The following is a 14,518-nucleotide window of genomic DNA, read 5'->3' as shown; positions in this document are numbered from 1 at the left end:
ATGGACTCTTTGGGGTCAGACTGGGTAAAATGATGTGGAGGAAACCCAGAAGTCTCTCTGTACAGAGTGATTTTTCATCTGTCTCAGCCATGGACATAGCTCCTGCATTGAGGTGAGCATGCTTAGGAAGCAGGACCCAGGGGTTTAGTGCTGGGCAGAGCCCGTCCAGAATCAGTCCCTCCAGCAAAACCATTGCATTTCCATTGCCTATAACCAGAAAAGCAAATTCATGACATTTGGTGTTAAATGGGAAGCAGCTAGTGAGGTTGGGCAAACCAGCCAAGCCCGTGGAGAAGAAGGCAAGGGGGTATCAAGGGCCGACCCCGAGGTCCTTGCCCTGGTTCCCTGCTCCCGGGCAGTCCAGCGAGGAGAGCCTGGACCAGAGCTGAGCCATAGATTTGGATGTGCCAGCCTGGGAAGGCGGAAAGCAAAGATTTTTTTGCACTCCCGATGGAGCAGGCTCACGGAGCTGTGCTGCCTCCCGGGGCTGCAGTCCCTCGTTCTGCCTTTGTGCTCGCCTGACAATACAGGAGTAAAAATAACCAGGCTGCATTTGCAGGGAGATAAAAGCGAAGTTTGCCTTTTGTGTCTCTCCGGGCAGTGGGACAGCAGCACCAATGGAGCTGTGTGGACATGACACATGGGAATTTCTGACATATCTTTTCCCACTCTGACCTTGACAGACACAATAAAAAGGGGCTTTGCGGCACGCACACAGCCACTCAGTCCTATCACCAAGGTTAGTAAGAAAGAGCATGGCTGTGTGCACGCTTCTCCTCTGCTACTAACCCGCTTCACCTCCGCAGGGCGGATGTTCCTGGAAGACAGGAGCTGACTGCTGGTACAGGGTGGGACAGACCCGAATCAAGAGTATTTTTGCTACGGTTTGTGCACTTTGCCAACTCGCCGGCTAGCAGCACTGGTCGCGTTCGTGACAGCGGCGGCGTTTCGGCGTCCTGCCGCGGGACACTGCGTTAGATGGATGTTAGAAAGCAGTGTCATAAAAGTGCCTTTCCAAGCAGCTGTCAGCGCGGTCCTCTAGAAGGGGTCTTCCAAGGGATAATGCTTCCGTTCTCGCTTTTATTGTCCTGCAATATTGCTCTGCAGCACGGACACGGGTCTTTGCAGAGGCTTTGTGCAGAGCAGCAGGGCTCCAGCAGGTCTGCAGAGCTGGAATAGCTCTTAGCTGGGCTTATCAAGAAAAGGGGTGCTGCTGATGATCTCTGGTCAAGCCCTAAATGCGAATGATTTTGATACCAAGGCAATGCAGGCTCACATAGCGGGGACTTGCAGTGCGAGACTGATAGCAGCAGCAGGAGAAGTGTTCAGTGATTGTGTTGTTATTATGGTTATTATTAGCTAGTATTGTTGTCGCTGTCTTCTCTCACTCTCTAAAATCAAAAGGACTTTTGGTGACTGTTCCTCTGGGTTAGCAGCCCAGCGGTGGATGCCTTCTCTGTGCACTGACTTCTTGCCCCTTCCCTCTTTTCAGCATTCAGGTGTTGTTCACTCTTCCTTTGCTGTTGGCAAGTCCTCCTCCAACCGGGCAAGATGTCTATGCTGGACATGAGCGAGTTTGGGGAGGCTGCTGAATACCTCCGGAAAAGCTACACAGAGCAGCTGAAGCTTCAGACAATTCCATTTGATGGTAAGCCCCAAGGCACAGCCCCAGAGGAACCCTTGGCCATGGCTCTCCTTGGAGATTCTCCCCATCCCTTCCCCAGGGCTGCTCCCCGGGGCATTGCAGGTGCTGCAGAATTGCCCCCAGCACCCTAGAGGATAGGAGGATCTCAGAAGGTTTCTGACTGTCCCCTTCTCTTCTGAGGTGTGGGAGGAGGTGGCCCATCATTTCCCCTGGCCCTGAGGGGCAGAAGGGCTGGGGAAGATGGGCTGAGGGACTGGTGGTGGCAAAGCCTTCTCCTGCTCCCTTTCATTTTGGAGGTGTGCAGAGCTTGCTGTGAGGCAACCCGCTCTATCCGACACTTCTGGGCACTACAAAACTACAAACCAGGAGAGGTTTTTTTTTTTTTTTCTTCCTCTCACCTTCCTTTTTTATTAGACTTTGACTGCAAGCACATGGGAAGCAGCAGACTTCTGTCACACTAAAAGTTGATACAGGCAAATTAAACAGCTGCCAAACATGGAAAAGGCAAATAAATCCCCACTCCTATGACCAAGAGCGTAGGAAGGATTAATCGCTGTCCTGCCATGTTATCAGACTTCATTGATGCAGCTTTCAGTTGACACTTTCAATATGTTTCCTCCTTTCCTTTCCTTTCCTTTCCTTTCCTTTCCTTTCCTTTCCTTTCCTTTCCTTTCCTTTCCTTTCCTTTCCTTTCCTTTCCTTTCCTTTCCTTTCCTTTCCTTTCCTTTCCTTTCCTTTCCTTTCCTTTCCTTTCCTTTCCTTTCCTTTCCTTTCCTTTCCTTTCCTTTCCTTTCCTTTCCTTTCCTTTCCTTTCCTTTCCTTTCCTTTCCTTTCCTTTCCTTTCCTTTCCTTTCCTTTTCCTTTCCTTTTCCTTTCCTTTCCTTTCCTTTCCTTTCCTTTCCTTTCCTTTCCTTTCCTTTCCTTTCCTTTCCTTTCCTTTCCTTTCCTTTCCTTTCCTTTCCTTTCCTTTCCTTTCCTTTCCTTTCCTTTCCTTTCCTTTCCTTTCCTTTCCTTTCCTTTCCTTTCCTTTCCTTTCCTTCCTTTCTTTTTCCACCCTCTAGGAAAGAAGCGTGCTTGGATCCCAGATGAGAAAGAAGCTTACATTGAAGTGGAAATCAAAGAAAGCACCGGTGGCAAAGTCACTGTGGAAACCAAAGATAAGCAAGTAAGCAAAATACCTTTCCTTTTCCGAGAGCCAGCAAGTGTGTGCAGAGGGGGGATACGCGGGACAAGATCACGTCTGGACCTAGCCAAGCTCTCCCTGAGAGCCCATCCACGCTCAGCAGTCAGTTGTCCCCTGAGGGCTGGCCGTGCTGTTTGTCACACCGCGGTGTGTTGGCACACATAGGCCAATGGCTTTCTGAGCATGCCAACTGTTCAACATCCCCCCACTGAGGGGTTGCTTTCAAACTCAGTTTACCGGGCGAGATGGGTGGACAGGACAGCGGGCCGACGCCAGCACAGCCCCTTGTGCTGCTGAACTGTTGCTTTGCTAACCTCGAAGGTTGAAACCAGAGGTAAGGAGCCAAGTCCTGCTTGTTTTAGCCTGAAATTGCAGCAGAGGCAGCGGTGCTGTTGGGGGAACAGGCAAAGAACAACCGTACAGGGGCCGTCACCGTGCCACTTGCTGCGTGAACATGACTGAAGATTTGTTCTTAGCCAAATGCTAGTGTAGTGTTGGGCACTGAGGGCCTGATTCTGAGCCCTGTGCTCCCTCCCGCAGCCCAGTGGCTGCTCCCACCGCTGCCGTGGGGAGCAGGGCTGAGGCTGGCGGGCTGGGGAGGTGCAGCTCCAGCTCCGCAGCAGTGGGGGGAAGGCAAAGCAGGCAGCCATCAGCTGGTATTGCTCAAGATAACATCCATTATGAATAGCCACAAATGGGCTTAATTAATATTCCCTTCTCGGCTATGGGAGTTGCATGCCCATGCAGCGTTGCTGCTGTGCAGAGACTTGCGCTGGTGTAAAATGGGGAAAAGAACAAGGTGCTGATCTGGCAGTAAATGATAGACGTGGTTGTTTTTATTTCTTGTCTAGTCTTAATGACACTGAGAAGTGCTCATGTCTGCCTAATTTAAGTGTACACAATTGCCTATGAAAAGTGTAAAGGTTTTAAAAAGATTTTTGTCTGAAATTGGGGGAAAAAAAAGAAAACAAATTTCCCTCCATGAAAGATAATTTATGGTGGAGGAGGGTGTCAATTTGAAAGGTTTATTTTGCTGTTAAAAATGCTCTGGTTCGAGATCTTCAGATTATGCAAACAAAAAAGTTTCCAAACCCTGTTGCTGTTCCCTCTTGGAAATATTTTTTTTTAAATTTGTCATGGATTTGCAAAATCTCAAGCTATACCTGCTGCCACTGGATCCAGGGCTCTAACAGAAACAGTTTCAAGAGAGAAACCCCACCCTTGTTCTTCTATTCACTTTCTGGCTTTTAACACCTAACACCTTTTAACATCACATGCTCAATACCTGTAAAAAAAAAAAATCTCTGTGAAAGATTTTGTTTCATATGCATTAACAAGCCCATTTGCTAAATCCAGCTCTTTCCATCCAGATATGTGAGGCGATAGTTTCTCAGGGCTTGGATTTACAGGATTAAACAGACCCAGCTAGAAGTGGTGGGGTCTCATTTCAGCTGTTTTCCCAAATAACCAGAGACCCCTCTGGTGGGCTGAGGGGTGCTGAGCACCTCGCGGAGCCAGTGCAGTGCCATTTCCCCTGTCCTGTGTGTGGCCATCCTGGTGGCACCTCTGGGAGGGCAGAAGGAGGCACCTGCAGGGGAATGTCTCCATGGGGGAGCTGGGACAATGAAGGGTTGGAGGTTTGGGGGGGGGGCATCTTGGTGCCCCCCAGGCTTGGAGCCCTCCTCAGCTGTGTCCCTGGGGAGGGACAGGTTTGGGGCTGCTCCTCCCAGCCTGGGGTGCCACCACCCTGCCACCCCAAAATGGGGGGCAGCCTGTTGGTCTGGGGAAAAGGTGCCCTGGCGCCAGGCCCAACGCCCCCATCCCTGCTCTGGCAGACGCGGGTGGTGAAGGAGGACGAGTTGCAGCCCATGAACCCCCCCAAGTTTGACATGATTGAGGACATGGCCATGCTGACGCACCTCAACGAGGCCTCCGTGCTCTACAACCTCAAGCGCCGCTACTCCCACTGGATGATCTACGTAAGCCACCGCCGCCCGGGGGGACCCCGCCACCCTCGCCCTGCCATGAAGGGAAGGGGTGCTGGGGCTCCCCTGTGCCTCAGCTGCCCCCTTCCTGCCCGCAGACCTACTCGGGGCTCTTCTGCGTCACCATCAACCCCTACAAGTGGCTACCCGTCTACACCGCGCCCGTGGTGGCAGCCTACAAGGGGAAGCGGCGCTCCGAGGCCCCCCCTCACATCTACTCCATCGCCGACAACGCCTACAACGACATGCTGCGCAGTAAGGGCCTGGCCGGACACCATGGCGGGCGCTGAGGCGGCGGCTGTGGGGCTGGGGGGAGGCTGAGGCACGAGGGGGGCACTGCCGCCAGCCTGGGGCGTGAAAATGGTGGAGTGGGCGAAACCCTCGGGCATCCCAACTGACTGCCTGCTCCTTCCCTTGCAGACCGAGAGAACCAGTCCATGCTCATCACGTAAGTCTCTCCCTGCGCCTCCCGCCCCCGTCTCGCCCCCAGCCGCCATCCAGCTGCCCTCACCAGCAGCACCCCCTGCCTCAGCAGGGCCCCCGGCACCTCACACACCCCCCAGCAGCTGTCAGCCCGTCCCACGCCAGGTGACAGTGCCAGGCTGCCCCGCACCCCAACAGCTGCCGCCGGGCTCCCCGTCCACCCACCGGTGCCTGTCCCTGGACCATGGCGGGCGGAGATGGAGGCTGAGGCCGGAGGGAGATGGCGGCATCGGCAGGCGGAGGGGTGGCGGGCGATGTGGGAGGATGTAGGCCAGGTTAATTTCAAGTGACATATAGATAAGGGCTATATAAAGGACTCTAAAGGACCCCCGGCCGCTGCCAGGAGCCACGGACATTTTTAGCCTCGGCCATAGCCTAATTAGGTAACGCAGGGGCTGAGGAGAGATGCTTGGCTCTGGTCCTGCGGCGCTGCGCTCCCCAGCTCCCCCCGCTCTTTGTCATCTGGGATTACAATAGGGGAGCGGCTATCTATAGGGATGAGCTCACCGGGCCTGTGCAGCCAGCCAGACCCTATGCTCATCAGGCCCCGCGTGGGCACAGCCTGGGCAAGATCGGCCCCGCCGCAGCACCCTGGCCGTCTCCAAGCTCCCCCAACAAAGCGGGGCGTGCTGAAACCAGCCAGCACACGGCCCCGTGCTGATCCGGGACAGCTGAAGCCCTGGGGCGAGGGCTGTGTGCCCGCCAGACAAAGCTCGGCACCGCCTCGGTGTCTGCTGGCACCCCCTGACAGCTGGCTGCGTGCGGCCCCGCAGCAGAGGCCCTCGCCTCGAAAACTGCTGCCCAGGATGGCAAGTTGATAGCCCCGTCTCTCCCTGGTGCTCTGCTTCTCCTACCTAGCATGATGCGTGGGGTGGCTGGGCAGCCCCGGCAGGTTGGCAGGGTCTCTGTTTGAAGTGTTTTTGCCTGTTCTTTGCCTCATGTCCTTGATCTGTGTATTTCTGTTACTCTAAGCGGAGAATCTGGTGCTGGTAAGACTGTAAACACCAAGCGGGTCATTCAGTACTTTGCCATTGTCGCAGCCTTGGGCGACACACCGGGCAAGAAATTAGTAAGACCCTCTTTTGAAAGAAATTCTTGCTGTTTTCTTCCTTCCTTTTTTTTTTTTTCCCCTTTTTTTCCCCTTCCCTCTTTCTTCTTCTTTTTACTTTTGTTTTTTTCTTTTTCTTCCCCCAACTTTTTGCATTTGGAAGCGTGTTTTGGTCTGACCCACCCAGGGCTTGGCTTTTCCCTGACTTTTGAACAAGCAAGGCTTGAAACAATCTTGCTCAAGGGGGAATGGATGTTTTTTTAAGTGGCTGCTCAGATGGAGCAGCCTGGAAGAGGTGCGTTAGATGCCCTCTTCATCTTCTCTTCCTTCTTCCACACCCTACAAATCTTCTTAAGGACCGTTAAAGAAATGGAGTAAAGCTGCCATTACCCACCTTGTCTCTTTTAAGCCTTGCTTTTCGTCCTTTTATCCTTTTTATTTTTTTCTTTTGTTCATCTTGACCCTTTTCTACCTTGTGCTTTTCTTGCTTTTGTTTTGATTCTTGCATTTCTTTGGTGCTGGTTATTTTTGAGCTGCTCTTGCAATTGCTTATTTCTTCTTGACACGTTGAGGCTCCAGCCTGCTTTTCCCTTACAGAAGCAAACTGGCTGCTTTAGGTATCAGACAAGCCATACTTCAGCATTATTTTCTTTACTCTTCTTTGGGTTTGGATTTAACTGTTCTTGCTTTTTGATGCATTTCTTCATTTTCTTGAGCTAATCTATTTAACAACTTTTTGGCATATCTTAAAAAATTTAATCCTCCCATTTTTTCTTGGACCGTTTTTGACACTAAATGGCCGTGTCCTGCTTTTCTGACCATGCTTCTTGTGGTTCTTGCTTGGCTTTTCCAGATTCTAAAGACAGTTTTCTTTCTTTTCTCTAGGCAACTATTGCCACTAAAACTGGGGTAAGTGTTACGGACTCTTAATCTTTAACGCTGAGGGCAAAGTTCAGCTGCACCAGAGCTACAGCAGGACAACGGGGAATGCCAATGTGGGGCAGCGGTCTTGGCTCAGCCATTTCAGCAGCTCACTTCAATGCCCTTGGCCCCCAGCTTCTCCATCCAACACTGAGGGGTGGCTTCAGCTGATGCACATGGCCAGCTGCATTCATGCCCTGTTGGGTGGGAGATGCTTGTTAATACATGAGGCTCAGGCCACTCAGGAGAACTATTACTAAGAGCCAGCTAGTTGGAGGACTGAGCTTGTGGTTCTGGGGCGGCCCATGGGGCAGCCCCCCTGGCATCTTGCAGGCAATTTTTGATGAGATTAAAATTAAATACAATAGATCAAAGGGTTTGCTAGTAAAGCCGTGATTCACAACAGCTTCCTGTTTCTTTTGCCCTTTACACGCCTGGAGCTGCAGAGGTGGGGACCAGTTGTGGCCCCAGCCTTGGAAGCCCAGAGCTGGTGTTTCACGCCCAGCAGGAAGGCACTGTGATCCCGGTGTCAGGGAGCAGGCACTGAAAGGCTCTCTCCTGACAAGTCCTGCAGGTGCCTGTGCTACCAAACTCTGCTGCAGTTGTCAGACCCCACTGTCCTTCATGTGGCTTGGCAGGAGTCTCTTTCTCTCTTTTCTAATTCTTTTCCTGCTTTGTCTGTGTTAGGTGGTGACTGTCTCTGTCTCTTTGAGCTATGTGTATGAAACATGAATAGAAAAACAAGGTTATGGGGAGATAAATCTTGGGGAGATAAATCTTCTCCAAAGAGCTCCAGAGAGTTCAGAAGATGACGCCAGCTGGGACCAGCAATGTGTTCCCATCACGCTGTGGCCCTGCTGTGCATTTTGTTAGCACAGGGAGTCAAGCTTCTTTTCTGCATTATTTGCAATTATTTGCAAATATTATTTGCAATTTGCTGTGATTGGAACTCTCCAAGACTTTGGTTTGGTGGAAGGGGAAATGCCTGGCAAAAAGCCTGAAATGCTTCCGACTGTTGTGGTGGCAATGTGTGCTTGCTCTTGGTTTGCATGTTGCAGCAGCCTAGGAACGGGGCTAAGGACCTTGTGCAGAGAGGTGAGTTTAGGCAAGGAGAATCTCCGAGAGAACTTTGCTGCAAAATCCAGCTCTTCTGCCCCTAAATCCAGCTGCATCCCCTCATGAGAAAAGGAGAGGCCTCAAAAGCAGCAGGCTCTAAAGACAGTTAATGAGCATAGCACGCAGACGGGACAAGGAGCCTCATGCTCCCTTTCCCTGCAACATTGGTGACAGATCCCCTCCAGCTGGGCGGGAGCTGACACATCCTTTGATTTTGTTTTCCAGGGAACCCTTGAAGATCAAATCATTGAGGCTAACCCAGCTATGGAAGCTTTTGGCAATGCCAAAACCATAAGAAATGACAACTCCTCGCGTTTTGTAAGTGTCGTACGAAGACAGAGTGCTGATGTGCAGCGTTTATGTAACTGAATGCATCATCTGTGGTATTAGTGCTTTTGTTCAGTGGAATATCTAGCTGTAGAGCAGACACCTAGCTCTTCCTCTAGTAGGGTTGGACTGCTAGGGCCAGGCTTCTGCTGGCTAAATCAACTCAGTGGGTGGTGCGGTGGTCAGTGTGAATCGCCCGTGTCACAGCCTGGGGCTGCAGCCAAGTCCCTTACAAGACCAAAGCTGAGGGGCCAGAAAGCACAGCTTGGAGTGCTGGAGTTGGGGCAGACAGGCATGCCACTTCCAAGCAGTATCAGCCCTTTTGCTAAGCCCAGACTGGGTCCGCACTGGGATGTGGAGCTCATTGAGCACAGGTGGCTTTGATGGCTGTTTGTGTGCCTTGAGAGGAAGGGAGGGGCTCAGGGGCTGAGGTTGCCCAGCACACGATGAACAGGAGGTTGTGGGCAGACTCAGTGTCATACTGCCCTGCAGGAGGAACAGGCCTGGGGACAGGGATTTATCTGCTGTGAGTGGAATTTCTGCCTACCCAGTGTTTAAAGACCTAGGCAATACTGACTGACCCTCAGCACACTACAACCAAGAGAACTTCACCAACCTATCCCTCACTGAGCACAGTAATTTGCCTGGCATCAGCAGAAACCTAAGAAGTGGGGAATTACCAGTGTCCTGTAGCTCTCTGAGGTTTCTAGGAGCTGCCTGGAATCGTGCCTGTGTAGCCAAGCCCAGTGCTTACCTCCTTGTAAACGTTTTCAGGGCAAGTTCATCCGCATCCATTTTGGCCCCTCAGGGAAGCTGGCCTCTGCAGACATCGACATCTGTGAGTAACACGTGCCAGCTGCAGCGGGGAGGGATTTCTTTCTCACTATTTCTGCTGATGCTGGGTCAGCTCCAGGGAAAAGCAAGTCCTCCTTTAACTCCTCTACCCTATTTGCTTCTAGATCTTCTGGAAAAATCAAGAGTGATTTTCCAGCAACCCAAAGAGCGAAGCTACCACATCTACTACCAGATCCTCTCTGGGAAGAAACCAGAGCTGCAAGGTAAGGCAGCAAAAGCTGCAGCATAGCCTTTACAGTGTGGCAGCTTGAAAATAGCCAGAAAAAGCTCTGTTGTCAGGGTCCTGCTCTCCACAGAGCTGAACAAACCCAGCTTACCATGCAGGTATGGCCCTCAAATGCTCTGATGGCTGTGCAGGACTGTAGGATTGTTGGATAATTCAGGGTAGAAGGGATTTCAAGATGTTGTCTAGTCTGGCCTCCTTTATCTTCACAAACTGAGAAAGCAGTCACTTCAGTCTGAAAATTAAAGCCCTTTCTGCAACTGTCTGGGAGCAGGGCAGACATATCCTAAATGTGTTCCCCAGGACAGTCTCAGCTGACCCTGATTTTGCCCTGGGGCCACTCTTGTGCTCTGGGCAGCCCTGCCCTCCAGGTGCCAGGTTGCACAGAGTGCACAGGAAACCTTTGCCCACTGCAGAAGGATGGCTGGCACGATGCCCTGGGGTGGTCAGCCTTTTGGCTGCAGGCTCTTGAGCCTGCTGCTGGCTCCAGTACGCTACCTTATTAGGTAGTTCTGGAGAGCTGTGCTGAGCAGTAATCTTATCTGGTGGTCACAAGGGCATGGATGGCCACTTCTAAATCAGTCTACACCCAAGCCATCTCCCAAGATAGCAAGCAGAAGGAACATCACAGAAGGGACTGACCCATATGAGGGCCTGCCTGGGCTTACAGAGATTGTCCCACTGGTTGGTGCCATCTAGTTGAGGCCACTGCAGCCTTACCTCTTCATCTACATCCAGTGGTACCCCTCTTTTACCCAGCTTCATCTCTGTCTGGCCTCACCCCCTGCACGTCTTCCCCCCTACAGATATGCTGCTGCTCTCCCTCAACCCCTACGACTACCACTTCTGCTCTCAGGGTGTAACAACCGTGGACAACCTGGATGATGGCGAGGAACTCATGGCGACAGATGTACGTGTGCTTCCTTCATGCCACAGAACTAGAAGTAGGGGCCTTAGGGAGGGCACGGCCTCACAACCACACTCATAAGGACATGTCCTGGCTTTTCTCTGTCCTTCTCTAAATTAGCTATGAGCTCCCTCTGGTTCATTGGCAGTTGCTCTGCATGTGCTGTGAGCCTACAAGAAATGGCAGGGTGACTGATCCCCTGTGAACAGCCTCTCCCAGGCACAGAAGGGACAGGGAGTCTCTGCAGTAAGAAGAGCCTGTAGTGCATAAGCACTTCACAGAGCTTCCATGAGAAAATGAGAAATATGGTCCCTAGACCTCAACTCAGAAAACCTCCTAGTTGTGGATGCTAGGCTAGTCTTTTTGTTTTCAAATGGATCTTGTGAGAGTTGAACTCACATTCGAACTCCTGTGGAGCAGGATTGCTCAGCTAGGTGCCCACCAACTAGAGCATCCTGCCCCACTCAGCCAGTAGAGCCTCAGGATAGGGAGAGCACCTTAGGAGGCAGTAGGAGCACCGACCCTCATCTCAGATCCATGACTTCATCCTGTTTATGCTGCTTTGTCTCTCCTCAGCATGCCATGGATATCTTGGGCTTCAGCAATGATGAGAAATACGGCTCCTATAAAATAGTGGGCGCCATCATGCACTTTGGCAACATGAAGTTCAAGCAAAAGCAGCGGGAAGAGCAGGCAGAGGCTGACGGCACTGAAAGTAAGTTTTATTTATTTATTTATTTTCTCCATGATACCAGATTCACCCAGTTTGGCCTTGACATGCAAAACTCTCTGAGAGCAGACTGTGATCACACCCCTGGCCTGGTCTGTGAAGGTCCATGATCACGATCCCCAGCAGTCAGATCCCTAGCAGGAGGTCTTTGGACCTACTTTGGGTACACAGAGGGGCTGGTCTATAAGCAGGCATTTTTGGGGACAGACTCTTGCAAGAAGTAGGTGTTCTCATTTGCATCAGACCTGTCTCAGCCACAGCCCATCACAGAGCTGTGATTGTTTGCTGGACAGATGTTGAGAAACCTGCCAGTACTTCACCTTGTTCAGTGTTCTCATGCCCTTGCTCACCAGGAATGTGAACACAGGATTCTGCTGCTACCTGGTAATTAAAGAAAATTGTGATCTAGTAGAAATTATTTCCCTACAGAGCTGTTTTTCTTGCTACAATCTACTATAAAGAGTCTATGAAAGATAAGCAAGAAAATCGCTTTTCATCTGATCAGTTGAAATTTTCCGCATGGGAATCCAAGCTCCCACTGGAAAATGCACAGAGATTCCTAGATCAAGAAGACTGGAAACCATACTGGGGGCAGCAGGTCTGTTAAGGCTATCTCCAACAAACTCTAACTTCTCAGGCAGAAGGTCCAGACTTTAAAAGTAAAATATGATACCCAAAAAATCACAATACAGAAATCACAATACAGAGACTGGAGCAGACTATGAAGCAACTGGATAAAATGATATAGTTAGTGTTGATCAGCAGAAGAGCTGGTAATATATATTTTTTTCATGGCTTACTTGCTGGCTTCCTCATGCCTTCTAATTGTTTTTCAGGTGCTGACAAAGCTGCCTACCTCATGGGAATCAGCTCAGCTGACCTCATCAAGGGGTTGCTCCATCCTCGTGTGAAAGTGGGCAATGAATACGTGACCAAAGGTCAGAATGTGGAACAGGTGGGTGTGCCAGGACACAGGCTCCCTGCTCATACCAGTATGTGTCTCCTCTGTGGTCAGGTCCTTTGTGTAATGTTTTCTGTGCAGGGTGCATCGTGCTTCAGTTCACTCTCTTGGGCTTGGGAAGAGACTCCAGAGTGCCAGTCTACAGTTACTGGCTTTTAGTAGCTGCAAAAGTTGGTGGCAGGGCTGGCAGATAATTTTGGGTGTTAACCAGGGCTGGAGTTTCAGTTCAGTGTCCTTGCAATGTGGGCTGGATCACAGCCAGAAGAAATCCAAATTCTATGGATCTTCTTCAGAGTCAGTCCCAATCCCATGAAGAGTTCAGCTCTGGACAGTAGAAATCTCATCTAAATCACTGATCTTGTGGGAAACTCGAATGCAGCAAAAAGGCATCCTGTCGGCCACATCACAGTTAGGAATCTAGACCTGGCACGGGTGGTCCAAGCTGATCCCCAAGTAAAATTTAAGAGGACCTTATGGACTGGAGTCCTGTCCAAAGTCAGTGAGGTGTAGTCTCCAGCCATGCACGAGGCTTCTGACAGTATCACTTGGACTGAGTCTGTATCCCAAGACCTTGGAGGCTGTCTCAGTGCTCACCAGGCCAGGGGCACAAAAACATTCTGGTGAGCATGTGAAAGCTCATCTCTGAGCATATATGGCAACCGTGAACTCCCTAGATCTGCCAGTCTGTCCCCTCTGCGTACTAAGAGGAGCTCTCTTCTGCAGTCTACTCCCTACAAAACCAGGGAGAAGCATGAGTGCTCATGACCTCGTCTCTCTTTGCTTCGGCAGGTTGTCTATGCTGTGGGAGCCCTGGCTAAAGCCACCTATGATCGTATGTTCAAGTGGTTGGTGACTCGGATCAACAAGACCCTAGACACCAAGCTGGCCAGACAGTTCTTCATCGGAGTACTGGACATTGCAGGCTTCGAGATCTTTGATGTGAGTTCTGTGGGCCCTCTGCAATCAGGGGAATGTTGTAATGAGACAGCTAGGTCCCCTAGTGTCCGACAGCTCTATCTCCTCCAGGAAACTGTTGGCCTTGATAACAAAAAGAGCTCTTGCATGAATTCATTTGTCTAGAATAAACAAGTAGCTCACTACTACTGTTCTAACATTGCTGTGGGCCCGTCTCCAGTGAGCTCCTGGCTACTTGTTCATGTAGCAATCCAGCTGATCCTAGCAGAGATTGCTCTTCACACCCAGACAAAGCAGCACAATGACTCCATTCACCTCTGGAGCTCCTCCTGCTGAAGCAGGTTGGTTTTGTTCTTGCAGTTCAACAGCTTTGAGCAGCTGTGTATCAACTTCACCAACGAGAAGTTGCAGCAATTCTTCAACCACCACATGTTTGTTCTGGAGCAAGAAGAATACAAGAAAGAAGGCATTGAATGGGTCTTCATTGACTTTGGCCTGGACCTGCAGGCCTGCATCGACCTGATTGAGAAGGTAAAGTATAAGCCAGGCCACAAAATTGGTATTTGTGGTAGGCAGCTTGTTTGCAAAGACTGGAACAGTAGAGGTGCTCTGCTACCAAAAATGAAGCAAGTCCCTCCCCCAGTCAGTAGCAAGTACAAAACTTTGTTTTCCCTGTATTTATAACTCTGAACCTGCAGCTCATTAGATCCTTTTTGAGACAAATTTTGGCTTCGTAAAACCATGGAAATTCTGTTCCTACTCACTGGTGAGCCTTGTGGGGCCTACTCACCTAGTGGGGCCTTTTCCTCTAGAGAACAGTTATCTCTTCCCCCTCTTCCCCACCCTCATTGCTTCTCATTGGGGTGTTTACTGACTCAGAGCAGCTTGTATTAAATTTTGGAAACCTTTGGAGGAAACCCATCCTTTTTTGGAAAGGGGCACACCTGCCAGGATACAGGAGAGGGCCTCCCCTACAATAGAATGGATCTGGGCAAGACCCATGTCTTGCAGGCCTGGCCAGTCCCACTCTGACTGGCTGGAAAACAGCAGCAGACCGTGAAGCCTGAGGTACACCAGAAGAGCAGTGAGAGCTTGCCCTGTGGTAGATGTTCTGCACTATTTGTCTGAATGAGGACATGACCTCCTGGGTTAGACCTTGCCTCACCTTGCCTAGGAGCACAGAGAATCCCTCGTTCTGGGATGGCATCTGGCAACACTG

The 14,518-nt window shown here is 50.8% G+C and overlaps 1 protein-coding gene across 4 annotated transcripts in view; it reads left to right on the top strand.

The window, feature by feature from the left end:
• Positions 1-691: 691 nt before the first annotated feature.
• The window catches only part of MYH7B (myosin heavy chain 7B), a 28,447-nt gene continuing 14,620 nt past the window's right edge, over positions 692-14,518 (top strand). The window contains exons 1-16 of one of the 4 annotated variants that reach the window (XM_080557979.1): positions 692-739; positions 1,493-1,648; positions 2,707-2,810; positions 4,664-4,807; positions 4,912-5,068; positions 5,234-5,261; positions 6,269-6,365; positions 7,230-7,253; positions 8,607-8,699; positions 9,483-9,546; positions 9,668-9,766; positions 10,593-10,696; positions 11,270-11,408; positions 12,260-12,378; positions 13,174-13,323; positions 13,660-13,830. In XM_080557979.1, the coding sequence (XP_080414105.1) occupies positions 1,552-1,648; positions 2,707-2,810; positions 4,664-4,807; positions 4,912-5,068; positions 5,234-5,261; positions 6,269-6,365; positions 7,230-7,253; positions 8,607-8,699; positions 9,483-9,546; positions 9,668-9,766; positions 10,593-10,696; positions 11,270-11,408; positions 12,260-12,378; positions 13,174-13,323; positions 13,660-13,830 (1,590 nt within the window). In that variant the 5' untranslated portion in view covers positions 692-739; positions 1,493-1,551. Of the gene's footprint in view, positions 740-1,492; positions 1,649-2,706; positions 2,811-4,663; positions 4,808-4,869; positions 5,069-5,233; positions 5,262-6,268; positions 6,366-7,229; positions 7,254-8,606; positions 8,700-9,126; positions 9,235-9,482; positions 9,547-9,667; positions 9,767-10,592; positions 10,697-11,269; positions 11,409-12,259; positions 12,379-13,173; positions 13,324-13,659; positions 13,831-14,518 lie in introns of those variants that run through there. The other 3 variants (XM_080557980.1, XM_080557982.1, XM_080557981.1) reach the window with 3 other exon arrangements.

This window comes from Anser brachyrhynchus, assembly GCF_964034855.1.
Source record: "Anser brachyrhynchus genome assembly, chromosome: 16".
Taxonomy (NCBI): Eukaryota; Metazoa; Chordata; class Aves; order Anseriformes; family Anatidae; genus Anser; species Anser brachyrhynchus.
Note: the sequence above shows the minus strand (reverse complement) of the source record. Positions and strands in the feature narration are given on the sequence as shown.